Source organism: Capricornis sumatraensis, chromosome 8 (genome assembly GCF_032405125.1).
Source record: "Capricornis sumatraensis isolate serow.1 chromosome 8, serow.2, whole genome shotgun sequence".
NCBI classification, from domain to species: domain Eukaryota; kingdom Metazoa; phylum Chordata; class Mammalia; order Artiodactyla; family Bovidae; genus Capricornis; species Capricornis sumatraensis.
The window spans coordinates 97,680,807-97,694,644 of NC_091076.1; the positions used below are offsets into that span (position 1 = coordinate 97,680,807).

The window sequence follows — 13,838 nt, forward strand, 5'->3', positions numbered from 1 at the left end:
TTCCTAAAGTCACCAGACGAAAGTAATACTTGAACTCTTCATAATTTGAGAACTGATTTATAGTACTTAAGGTATTGAAATTAAATTTCTTTATGTAAAGTTAGTACTTTAGAGGGGAAATATAAAGTTGTATTAATCATGCAAAAAATCTGTATACAATTTGAAACAAAAATATATAGAGTTTTGATTGGTTTTGACTCTTTCAAAGGCTAACGGAACCAACATGGTACCAAAGTCCACAGACTTCCTTCTGTCCCCAGCTTCACCTTCTTTTTCTTCCTCACATGTTTCCTGCTTCAGGCATCCCAGTGACTTCTCTCTTTCTTCCCCCATGCTTTCCTCTTTTTCAGAACCTGTAAGTTCAGTTCAGTCACTCAGTCATGTCTGACTCTTTGCAACCCCATAGACTGCAGCATGCCAGCCTTCCCTGTCCATCACCAACTCCCTGAGCTTACTCAAACTCATGTCCATCAAGTCGGTGATGCCATCCAACCATTGCATCTTCTGTCATCCCTTTCTCCCACCTTCAAGCTTTCCCAGCATCAGGGTGTTTTCCAGTGAGTCAGCTCTTTGCATCAGGTGGCCAAAGTATTGGAGTTTCAGTTTCAGCAGCAGTCCTTCTGATGAATATTCAGGACTGATTTCCTTTAGGATGGACTGGTTGGATCTTCTGGCAGTCCAAGGGGTCTTTTCCAACACCACAGTTCTAAAGCATCAATTCTTCGGTGCCAAGCTCTCTTTATAGTTCAGCTCTCACATCCATACATGACTACTGGAAAAACCATAGCTTTGACTAGATGGACCTTTGTTAGCAAAGTAGTGTCTCTGCTTTTTCATATGCTGTCTAGGTTGGTCATAGCTTTTCTTCCAAGGAGCAAGCGTTTTTTAATTTCATGGCTGTAGTCACCATCTGCAGTGATTCTGGAGCCCAAAAAAATAAAGTCTCTCACTGTTTCCATTGTTTCCCCATCTGTTTGCCATGAAGTGTTGGGACCAGATGCCATGATTTTCATTTTCTGAATGTTTAGTTTTAAGCCAGTTTTTTCGCTCTCCTCTTTCACTTTCATCAAGAGGCTCTTTAGTTCTTCACTTTCTGCCATAAGGGTGGTGTCGTCTGCCTATCTGAGGTTATTGATATTTCCCCCAGCAGTCTTGATTCCAGCTTGTGCTTCATCCAGCCCACCGTTTTGTGTGATGTACTCTGTATATAAGTTAAATAAACAGGGTGACAGTATACAACCTTGATGTACTCCTTTCCCAATTTGGAACCAGTCTGTTGTTCCATGTCCAGTTCTAACTGTTGCTTCTTGACCTGCATACAGATTTCTCAGGAAGCCTTCTGCCTTAGAACCTGTAAACGTCCTGCTAACTAGGAACTTTTACTTGTTCTTTGCAGTTCATTTATACTACAGTGTTCAATCAGCCTGGAGATTTTTAAATCTCTTATTGTTCAGTATTGTTTGAGAATCAGTAAGCATTTCATGGGAGTAGAAGCCTGAAATCTTACACAAGTCTTCTTCTACAGTCCAGCCCTAAAGATAAACTGATTTTGTCAATTAGGATAATATAGAATCCAGGAGGGAAAAGGAAGCAAAAGTGGCAGATATTTGTCTTTCCTACCTGACTCCTCCCCTGGGAAAATCACGTGAGGGTCTGGTCTCATTGAAGCTGCTTCATATATAGTCTAGGAAGCTGCTAGTTCTGTAAGATCTCAGAATCCAACCTGCCTACTGTAGGTCTGTCTATTGGCTGGGATTCCTTTTCTCTGTCCCTTCATCTTTTCCATCCCACTGCATATTCACATACAGTCCTATATACTGCTTTAGACTTCAGGTTAAACTTTTTATTTATCTGTTTATTTTTGGCAGTTCCCAGAGGAACATGTGATATTGTTCTCTTTAAGACTGTCAGAAGGGGTGGAAAAAACATTCTTTCCCAGCTTTTTCAAGTGTGTGAGAAAAATGAATTCACATGTGCAGATTCTCACACATGCAACGCTCAGACTGTCTTACAGCTGATAACATGGGAGAAATGTTGCTGATGATACATGTGCTTTATAGATTATTTATGTGACAAACGTGTTTGTACCTGGTGAAAAACAAAATGAACTCACTAAATGAATTATTCCATGTCTTTATAATAAATTATGTGTGCTGAGCATTCACTAAACACCGGAGACCTTTTTAAATTTTTCCTCCCAAATAGATACGTGATCAAAGACCCAAAAAGAGCTCACTTATCTCCTTGGTAATTATTTAGTAATTTGTTTCTTTCTATCTCAGAGAGAAAAATTCCAGATGAAGATTTCATCATCTTAATTGATGGATTAAATGAAGCAGAATTTCACAAACCAGATTATGGGGATACAATTGTATCATTTCTGAGTAAAATGATTGGAAAATTTCCTTCCTGGCTCAAGCTAATTGTAACAGTTAGGACCAGTTTACAGGTATGTGTTTGTTTCCTTTTGGACCCATAAATTATTTCCCTTGGAGAGTGCTTAAACTGAAAAGTTTAGGTCCTTGTACCCTTAGTAGTGAGCTATTCTAAATCTCTGCCATGTTATAGAGCATTAGCAAGAGTAATTCCTGAAGAGAATATTTTGAGAGTAAGTGGTAACAGTCTAGAGAGACCATTCTCAATATTTGACTGTCTTAGCTCAAATTCCCATTCCCATTGCTCTGGGTAAGTTTTAATAAAGTGTCCCTCAAAATAGCATGAAAGAAAGTCCATTTTTCTAGGCTTTGTCCTGAGGATAGCAAAGCAAATAGAGCCTCTAGCACGTTTACTGTTTGACTTTTGTTTTATATTTTCTATCATTTAATTCCAGGAAAAATCCAGTTCAGTGTACAGTGTAGAGTCAGATTTTCTAGTTCTTCCTTCTGTTTCTCAACTTTTCATAGCATGAAGATGGACTTTCTTCTGTATATACCTTTTTCTAAGAAATATTGGCACTATTCAGGCTTTATATTAAATTTACTACCCCTGGGAGATAATTTTTTTAAATTACCTTCTCTGTTTACTCACTGATCACTCACTTTATGGCCTGGAAGAATGACTAGGAATGTTGGAACTGAATCTGTAGACACATGGGCTAAAGGATAAATGAAATGACTCCACCTTCTCTACTATTCACGGTATACCTGAGTTGATATTTTCCGTTCTTTACGTATTCACATTTGGTTTGAAACAGGGTTTCTCAACCTTTTTTCCCCAAACCATAGCTTCTTTTGATGAACATTAAAATCTCGCATTGGGACTTCCCTGGTGGTCCAGTGGCTAAGACTCCAGCTTCCCAGTTCATGGGGGCCCAGGTTCAGTCCCCTAGTCTGGGAACTAGTTCCCATATGCTGCAACTAAGAGTTCACCTGCCATAACTAAAGAGCTTATGTGCTGCAGCAGAGGCCGGAGATCCTGAGTGACGGAACTAAGACCTAGCACAGCCAAATAAATAAATTTTTTAAATATAATAGAAATTAAAAATAAAATCTCACATGTTATACATCCATCCCACTATTTGGATGCAACACCCTTATATCAGTAGTTAACATACAGAAAATAGCCTCAATGCCCTTCTTTTTCCCTCTCTCAGGCACTTAGTATTTTTCCTATAGCTTGACCAATTAAGGTCAATCTGCCTTCCTTGATCAGAAACTGTACTTCTAATCCTGACCATCAACTTGCAGATGTTCATTATTAAGATCTCCAAGTAATTTGAGTTAAATTATAATGAATCAACATAAATACATCTTTGTAACTAAAAGTTATGTAATCCACCATTATTGGTCAGTAGCTTGATTGGTAAAAGATGAAGGGTGAATAAAATAAATTTCCAGGAACACAGTCTGACTAGTTTTACTAAATATACACTTAGGAGATAATATCTATGCTTATATTTTTACATTATGCCATGTGCAATCTCAAAAGATGTTTTAAGTATGACTTGGTAGACCAGATGACTAACTTTCCAGCTGTGCCAAAGAACAGGAAAAGCATTATATTCACAAAGTTGAAAAGTCGGTGTCTTCATAAATCAATGCCAGCAACTCATAACCTTTTTTTTTCTCTTTCTTTTTTAGTTTTTAAATTATGAAAGTATGATAATGCATTTACAGGAGACTTGGAAAATACAGAACAAGGTTGCATGTAGTTCCACTATATATTACAATTATTTTAAGTATCTAAATTAACTGGTAACTTTTAAAAATTATTTTTATTTAGCTCTGACAATGAAATAATTCACAGATCTTTCAAAATGAACCCTCATAATTGATCATTCATTATTTCCACAAACATTTGTTAAGTATATCAAGTGTAAAAGCTTATTTCTAAGAGCTGAGAATAGGACAGTGAGCAAGATGGACAATATCTCTGCCCTCATAAAGCTTATTTTCTAGTGAGGAACACACATAATAAGACAAATTAGCATATGTTAAAATTTAGGGAGTGTCAGTGCTATGAAGACAGATATAACAGTGAAGAGATAAATGGGAATGACAGTTAATTTACATAGAACAGATAGGAAAGGCCTCTCCAAGGAGCCTTGTAATATGATGAAATCTGATTTACCTTTTTAAAAGATTTCTTTGGCTCCTGGCTATATAGATAATGTAGGGGATCAAGAATGGAAGCAGAAGTATAGGTGAAAGGTGATGGCTTAGACTAGAGTGGGAACAGCAGAGATCCTTTGAAGCGGTCATATTTGGACTATGTTTTGAGAAGACGGTGATGGGCTGGATGTGGACGTAAGCAAGAGAGGAGGTTCAAGGATGAATTGTGGGGTTTTGGTGAGCAATTGGGTAGATGCTGGTTTGAGGAAAAGATCTAGATAATTCCTACTATTTGATGGTAGGGTCCGTGGTGATACTGTTTATCGACATGGGAAGGTTTGTGGTGGGGGGCAGTTTTCGTAGTTCTGATTTGGTCACAGTAAGTTTGTCTATGAAACATCCAAGTGGCAATGTTGAGTCAGTAGAGATATAGGACGAGAGCCCAAGAGAAATAACCAAGCCGGGGATATAAAATCAGGCATCATTCATGTATAGACTAGAACCATGGGATCCAGCTATTCTAGGGAGTGAAGGTAGCCAGATAAGAGGAAGAATGGAGATGGGAGCCCTGGGTGAACTGAGAGATGAGACCGGACCCAGCAGAAGAGGCTGAGTAGGAGTGGCCAGTGTGCTGAGAGGAAAATGAGGGGAATGTGTTTTGGAAGCAAACTGCAGGAAGGGACTTGAGAAGCAAGACGTGATCCCCTATGTCAGAGCCTGCTGAGAGGTTGAGGAGGATGAGAAATGAACCTCCATTATTTGGGAAGATGCAGATGACTGATCATGTTAACAAGGACCATTCCAGTGAAGTGATGAGATTGAAGCCTGATTGCAGCAAACGGAGGAGAGAATGGGAAGGGAGGAATGCAACACAGTAAGCAGAGAAAACTTTTCTGTTAACATTTTGCTAAACATGGGATCAAAGATACAGTAGTTAGAGGGAGGAATATGGAGTCTTATGTCTGTGTGATCCAGGAGAAGCAGGAGAGAAGAAGAAATTGCTGCAGGAGAGGGAATGGATACTTACAGGAGCAGAGTATATAAGCAGATAAGAAAAGATGGATTCCAGAGCAAGAGAGTCACCCCAAAGCCCTGTCACCTTCCCCCCAATATAATTTCCAAGCAGATCACCAGGGTGCCAGGCTTCCCACTGTTAAAAGATTTTTTCCTTTGGACTGAGGCATCTCCAAAAGACCCCAATTAAAATAAACTCATTTTATACTTACGGCTGATTCACATTGTTGTATGGCAGAAACCAACACAACATTGTAAAGCAGTTATCCTCCAATTAAAAATAAATTTTAAAATAATTTTTAAAAATAATGAGGGATAGAAAGTCAAATTCCATATGACATTCTTTGAGTCTTTTGGCATTCTATCTTCTGTTTTAGGAGTGTTATTTAGAATATTGACCATTCAGTTGCTCCTAAAATACCCTTTATGAAGACTCATAAAAGTTATTTTAAGTCTCAATTTTAGGGAAAGTTGTGTCCCTTTTAGGCAACTAATAATGTTTTAATCCTTAGACACTAATACGTCGTCATATTTCCCTCTTTTCTTTGGCCACTCAGAAGTTAAGAATAAATTCATGGACCTTGCAGTTTGTCACAAGAGTTAGGGGAAACTGAAGCTCTTTCTATCTCTCTGTCTGTCTCTCTTCATCTGTTTTAGGAAATTACCAAGCTGCTGCCTTTCCATAGGATTTTTTTGGATCGACTAGAAGAGAATGAAGCCATAGACCAGGACCTGCAGGCCTACATCCTGCACCGGATACATAGCAGCTCAGAGATCCAGAATAACATTTCTCTTAACGGCAAAATGGACAATACTACATTTGGCAAACTCAGTTCTCATCTCAAGACCCTCAGCCAAGGGTCCTATCTGTACCTGAAACTCACATTTGACCTCATAGAGAAAGGCTACCTAGTGTTAAAGAGCTCTAGCTACAAAGTAGTTCCTGTTTCGCTCTCTGAGGTTTATTTACTCCAGTGCAATATGAAGTTCCCAACCCAGTCTTCCTTTGACCGGGTGATGCCTCTCCTGAACGTGGCAGTGGCGTCTCTCCACCCACTGACTGATGAGCACATCTTCCAAGCCATCAACGCCGGCAGCATTGAAGGCACGCTGGAATGGGAGGACTTCCAGCAGAGGATGGAGAACCTCTCAATGTTCCTAATCAAGCGCAGAGACATGACACGTATGTTTGTACACCCATCTTTTCGAGAGTGGCTTATCTGGAGAGAAGAAGGCGAGAAAACCAAATTTCTCTGTGATCCCAGGTAAGCCATAGATCGGTAATAGCAGTTGTGAGCCTGTTTCGTATTTACTGCATGGAACGTGGGTATTGGAAGCAGTGAGAAGTGGTCTTCACAGAACATTTCACATAAAGGCGACATCACCTCTGTTTCTTCTTAACATAAGTCTATGATGACGTTAACTTGTTTTGTCACAGTTTTACTTCCGTAAGACTCAAAATCTGCATAGATGTTTAGAATGCTCCCTGCATTCCTGTATTTTTCTAAATAATTTTCTCTGATTCCCCTTTCAGAGAAATCCCCTATAGGGATCACAGGCTATAATCTGACTTTTCAACAAACTTCCTCAGTGCTTTTCAGAAAGATTTGATACACTGTTCACCTCTTTGACTCAGAGCAGAATTCTTTTAAAATTGTGATTGCCCGTTTAAAAGCCAGGCCATTGTTAAAGTCACCAGCAACTGACCTCATTAGAGCCCAAGCTGGTCCTAAGATTTATGCTGCAGCATGGACTCTCAAACCTTGTATCTGGAAAAGACTCGAAGATATCAGCTCATCTAGCCACTCTACCTTTAGATAAATTAAGTGTTATTATCCCCAGTTTACTATAAAGGCCTTAAAATGCTGAATCACTTGCAAAAAAGCATAAAGGTAACAGGGGGGAGAAAGGAAGAGGGCTTAGAAGAGAAATGACAAGTGTATCATATGTACCACTCCTCCCCTAACCCCCACACCCACGGCAGAGGTCACTACTTACCCCAGCACTCTTTCCCGATGCGCTTGACTGTGACTTAAGAATCTTTCTCAGTTCTACAAACCACACTCCATTATGAGACTATTTCCCATACTCTTGAGTAGGACCTAGATCTCTAGCATCCTAATGAGGTGTGCTTTCTACTCCTCCACACACACATAATTCTTTCAAAGAAAAGAATTATTCCTGTAATAAGTTGATGTTATCAAAAGCAGGTGTAGTCTTGATTTCCTAGAAACGAAGAAGACACCAGCAACATAGCTGCCAAATGCAGAGCTTATTCTGGCTCAGAAAGAAGATAGGCCACATGTGACTTCTGTGACTCATCAGAGAGGCTGACCACCTTTGTTCTGGGGTTTTATTGTTACTCCTGGGGCGTGTTCTTCACCCTTGTTAGAGACACCTGTGCTTGTGGGGACACTTCTCAGCCTACTCCCTGCCAACTCATTAGAAAATTAGTTCCAGATTCTGAAGATGATATTAAGCCAGGCAGATTTTGTGCTATCTGTCTTCCCTAAGAGTTAAACTTTTTAAAGAAACATTCTGTAGTGGAAAGAACATGAACTTTTTGAGTCAGATGACCTGCTTAATAAGTCCTACCTTTTCCAGGAACTGTGTGACCTTAGGAAAATTATATAATGTTTCTGAGACAGTTTTCTTACCTACATAAAAGGAATAATAATTCCTAGAACTGTTGAGAATTAAGTGAGGTCATGTAGTATAATGCTTAGACTTGTACAGAGTACAAAGAAAGTGGTTGGGGAAGTTCTTTGTCTTCTGCCTCTCTTTATGAAGCTGCACACCTCAGATTGGGACTTCAACCCACAAGCCAGGACTTGAACATGGCCAAAACCCAGTCTTCCAACTGAGATCACACACTTGATTTCAGGACTTAATGAAGCTCAGGTTCTTGATGTCTCATCACAGAACAAATTCAGTGAGAGACAATGTGATAGTTAAGTAGTTTTATTTAGAAAACAACACACTTCACAGACAGTATGGGCCACCTCAGAAGGCGAGAGTGGCCTCGAAATGTGGTGTGTTTAGTTTTTATGGGCGGGTAATTCCTTAGGCTAATGAGTGGGAGGCTCATTCCAACTATTTGGAAGAAAGGGCGGAGGTTTCCAGGAACTAGGCCTCCACCCACTTTTTGGTCTCTGATGGTCAGCCTTGGAACTGTCACGGCACTTGTGGTTATATCATTTAGCTTGCTGATGTGTTGCAGCGGGCAGTACTGAGGATTAAGGTCTAGTGGAAGTTGACTTGTCTGCCATCTTGGACCCGTTTGGTTCTAATCAGTTTGTTGGGCTGTGTCTTCTTTCAAAGATTGTGCCCTGCCCCGCTTCCCTCCTGTTTCATGTGCAGTAATAGACCTTTCAGGTTTCCTTTAACTAAATCCCTGTGGCTAATTGTTGCTAATTGCAACAGTCTTCTGCTATTAGTATTTGGGGGCACAAGATTTAAAAAAAAAAAAAAAACTGGGTCTGAGTTCTCTATCAATTGTATGTGATTCCCAAGAGGATTTTATTGTAAATCCTGCTAGTACTGCTGCTCATGTTAATACAGAGTTGGCAGTGACATATTTAAGAAAAAGAGACCAATCTAGAATTGCCTGATAATAAACACTGAAATCAGTTTCCAGAGGAACTTTGCTGGCTCATCTGCTCTCTCATCCTTGAACACCTCAGGGAATTGAAAACTGAGGTCCAAGGCAACCAGACTAACCCTGAATTAAGAGTATCCTTACAACAGATAAAAACCCTCAGGCTCCTAAAGGAGAAAAGGTGGTATTTATGCAGCCACATCATGGCTTTCCAGGCTTACCTTCTCAACATAGTTTATTAACTAGGATCCTTTTGGCAAGAGGCTGATGCACTGGGACAAGAAGAGCAAACACTTCTAACTTCAAATGCTCTGTAGTCTATTCCCTGGTGGTTGAATAACACTCAAGACTTCTGAGGGATCATCATATATCCCTCAGTGGCAGAGAGTAAACAGGACCAGGAGTTACCAAAAAAGCTTCCTTACATGTTTCATCTCAGTTGGAATTCAGCCTTCTGTGCAGTACTGTCTGGCACCAGCTTTGTTACTAAGTTGTTGATCTCAGACCTTGAGGCCCCCTGGGTCAATGAGATGGAAATTCACTAAGAATTTGTTGTCACTGGCAAAGCCCAGGCTGGCCTTTCAGAGAAACGGGCTGTAATTGCTTTCAGGAGGCTGGTTAGCAGGACTCCTCCAGGCAGCGTTTGCCTGTGCGGCCCTGAGCCTCTACTTTCTGTGCATTGGTTCCCGCTCTATTCTCCACTTTCTCTCCAGCTTCTCTCTGGAGCATTTCAGTAGACCAGGGAAGGCCAACTCAGTGCCTCTGAAATCACAGTAGGTAGTGCAAAGCCTGACAAACTCTGCATAAGGAGAACTTTCAGAAGCTACAGAACATCTCTTCTGGCCCATTTTCCTGGGCTTTCAACACTCGCTTCTTCACCCTGAATTTGTTGACCTTATTAGGGAATTAGTCACAAATGAGAATATTCTACTGATGCCAAAAAGCAATTGACCTTCATCAGAAGTAGGCCACCCAGGGCGATCCTTTCTGCTAAGTGAAAAGAGTCAGTAACCTTAGGATGGTGCTGGAAGAGGAGGTAGCAGAGCTGGAGGTCAGTGCTTCGGCTGAGATCGGGTTTTCCTTATTTTAAATACCAGACAGCCTGTTGCCCCAGAATCAGGGCATACAGTTAACATCCCAGAAAGAATGACCTAAAGTTGCATATACATCTGACTGCACAGAAAGAGACGAGTTATAGATGCCTTTTCTTGGCTTGGTAATAGGGTAAGGGTATCTGTATATATACACATGTTTATGTTTGTCAAACTGTAAGCAAGTTATAGTGCAAAGTCTTTTGTTACATCAAAACTTGAAAGAGTTTAGATTTGCACTCTTGATAGAACTTTGCCCTTTGCAGCACTCAGAAGCCTCAGACAGAGCGCTGCCTTCTGTTTCCCTCTGTTCATCACTCTCATAGTCTGTCATACTCTGAAATCAACCTGTCCTGTGTGTTATTCCCTTGGGCACTGAGCTATCAGATTAACTCACTAATAAACTAATCTCTGCTATTATGCTAATGAAAGGGAAGTAGAAAACATTCAAAACAACATGTGCATTTTAAGTAAGGCATTTGAGAGATGTCACCAGCCTTTATAGCTCAGTCAGTAAAGAATCTGCCTGCAATGCAGGAGACTTGGGTTCTATTCCTGGGTCAGGAAGATCCCCTGGAGAAGGAAATGGCAACCCACTCCAGTATTCTTGCCTGGAGAATCCCATGGACAGAGCATCCTGGCAGACTACATACAGTCCATGGGGTCACAAGAGTCAGACATGACTTAGTGACTAAACCACCACCAGCCTTTATAATCCAACCTATTGATGACTTTGATTGTTGAGATGTGAGGTTGATAGAGTACCCAGTTGGGGGCCACCAGCCTTGTGGTGCTGTCCAGTTACTGCTTAGTATTTCTACATAGCTTTAGGCTAGCCCTGAATGAATCCCCACTCATTTTTCTCTGTTTCCTATCCTGTTATCTCTGTTCTCTGTTCTCTCTTAGCCTTCCCTTCCCAAGGAACAGCTCTCAGATCAACATTTTGTTGTTTGTATATGTAGCATTCTGACGTAGAAATTAGAAGACTCTTCTGCCTTATTTTTAACTGTTCAACTAAAACATTGTAAACTTTCTCAAGTATTGAGCTGCGCAGCCTAATGAGGTTTGATTTGAAAGCCTATTTTGGGCTGACCTGATTTCCTCAAACTCAAGAGAATCAAATTTAGACTGGAGGGAAGGAGGAAAAGGCTACTCAAGTCCTACCTGTGCCCGTAGGGATAGTTGAGAACTCACTCGATTCTTTGTGGCCAGAGCTGAAATCTTAACGATAAATGTTCTTTAATATTTTTAAAAATTATTTTTACTGTGTTGGTCAGCAAATTACACATTGGAGACTGGTTGCTCTAAAATCCATACCACAAAGCAGAGTGTCAAAGAAGAAGCAGTTTGTCAAAGAGCAGGGAAAAAAGGACATTCTCCCTGTAAAGGACAACTTATTTGTGCTAGGGACTTGTACAGCCTGGCTTCTGGTAGAATGCTTAAGTCTGAAGTGACCACAGAATGGTGAGTTGAGGATTGTGGTGGTTTTATTTATTTGGTTTTTTAATTCATACAAGAGCCTCCCAGCAGGGTGACCCTTAACCTTCATTTTCACGGAAACACAAACTTGAGGTGACTGCTTCTCAGAGCCATCGCAGGCTGCCACAATAACCCCTTGAATAGGTGGACAGATTCTGCTTTCTAAAAGCCTTAAGGATGAATTCAGCAAATTGATAGATCATGGGAAGAAAAAAAAGGCTTGTGGAGCTAAGTCAGCCCTTAGGGTTTGGAAGAGTTAATGCAGCGAGAAGAGAGATACACCAAACACCTTTTTCTAGCACATGACCCTTAGTAGAATGACCTTCTCATACCATAATTTTACTGTGATTTTCATTGATCTCGAATAATTGCAGAAATTTTTCTGATTTGCCAGTAAATATTTTTCCTCTTATTTAAACCAGTTTCTAACTCCCTGTTCGAATCAAGAATAAATTTTATCAAGAATCAAATTTGAGATTCAAGAATAAATTTGAAACTCAAAACTCAAAATAATAATGGAATAACTATATCATTCTAGTGACCCAAGTCATGGCTTTTTAATATAATGCAAGGGGATACTGCATGAAACCTAATGTATGTCTTGGAATGTGTCCAGTTTGCCCATGCATAATGGGCATGGCACGCATGCCCTTAAACTTTACAGATTTGTTTCTCTCAGCATAGGTGATAGAACCCACAGCTATTAGTCAAATAGGTAAATTGTTCCCATTGTTAAAAATCTCGTATCTTCAAAGATGGGCAGCAATAATGTATTTTTTTTCCTTTTACAGGTCCAAAATTAAGTTTGGAAAAAGTTGGTAATCAAAATTCTTCTCTAAACCAATTTAAAACTGAGAGCTATTTATTTTCACTGTCATAAAAACTCATGTGAAGTTTGCTAAGTTAATAAACATATGGAGAAGTAGTCCTGCTTATAAAATGGAGCGAAAGCATCATTTTAGGACCTTGACAGGCATGCAGAAGAGCCAGCTAATGAAAACACAGAACGGACTTGTACTCTTGTTTTTTGATACATTTGTAACAAAATATTTGATTTTGTTACAAAAATAATATTGCTTCATATATTTAAATTATATATATATATATATATATATAGCTTTTTTAAAGTGGATGTGCCCAGTGTACCAAATACTGGGTTAACGCAAATTCACCTAAGTAGTTGAGCAGAGAAATTTTAAGGGAGATTTCTGATACTGAAAGTAGCATAGGAAGTAAAGGCTCATTTGTCCTGTTAAATGAGTCTCTGAAGCAACACTGGCTAAATGAAAAGATGGGAATCCCACAGGCTCTCCTAGATTGTCAAACCAAGATCCATGGCACAGCATTCAGGAGTTCCTGCCAGCTTAGTGGGATATGACAGCACATTTTGTTTTTTTGTGTTTGGAGCAACTTCCTTGGCTGTCTCCAGACTTTCAAAAGCAGCTGGAGCTCCACATTTCGTAAAATCAACACTAATAGCCTTCTGTTCGCCCAACCATAAGAACCCACAACTGTAAGACATGTTTTCACTGCGGCCATCAGCATATCCAGTTGGTTCTACCACCCAAATTTTGCTTGTAAGTGTCCACTTATTTCCACCTCTACTGACTGCACCCTAGGCTCTCACATGGACTGGTTTAGTGTCTTAATTGGTCTCCCTTTCAATCCATTCTCCACCAGCACCCAAAGTGATTCTTAAAAAATACAAATCAGACCATGTAACCTCCTGAAAAATCCTTCAGGCTTCTTTTTGTGATTAGAATAAAATCAAAGCCAGATTCTTCAAAACCCTGTATTATTATACAAAGATATCTTCTGCCTACCTCTCTAATGAAGTTCATTCATTCTCCCTGTTAGTCACAATATTCTGGTCATAAATGGTCATGTGCCAGTTCCTAGAATTTGCTAAGCTCTTTTCTACTCCTGGCTCTTTGCACTTAATAGGTCCTTCCGTCTGGAGCATGCTTTCCCTCTGTCATCACACAGCATAATCTCTCACTCCTTCTGGTCTCAGCCTAACAGCCACCTCCTGAGACTTCCTCATGTCACTTATCTAAGAAAGTCCTTCCTGGCTTTACTGGTCATAGCAATCTTCTTTCTTTCTAG

At 40.0% G+C, this 13,838-nt stretch overlaps 1 protein-coding gene across 3 annotated transcripts in view; it reads left to right on the plus strand.

Moving 5' to 3' along the window:
* The window catches only part of TANC2 (tetratricopeptide repeat, ankyrin repeat and coiled-coil containing 2), a 325,633-nt gene that overhangs the window by 265,387 nt on the left and 46,408 nt on the right, over window positions 1-13,838 (plus strand). For all 3 annotated transcript variants that reach the window (XM_068977288.1, XM_068977289.1, XM_068977290.1), the window contains 2 exons: window positions 2,283-2,449; window positions 6,222-6,829. In XM_068977288.1, the coding sequence (XP_068833389.1) occupies window positions 2,283-2,449; window positions 6,222-6,829 (775 nt within the window). The remainder of the gene's footprint in view (window positions 1-2,282; window positions 2,450-6,221; window positions 6,830-13,838) is intronic.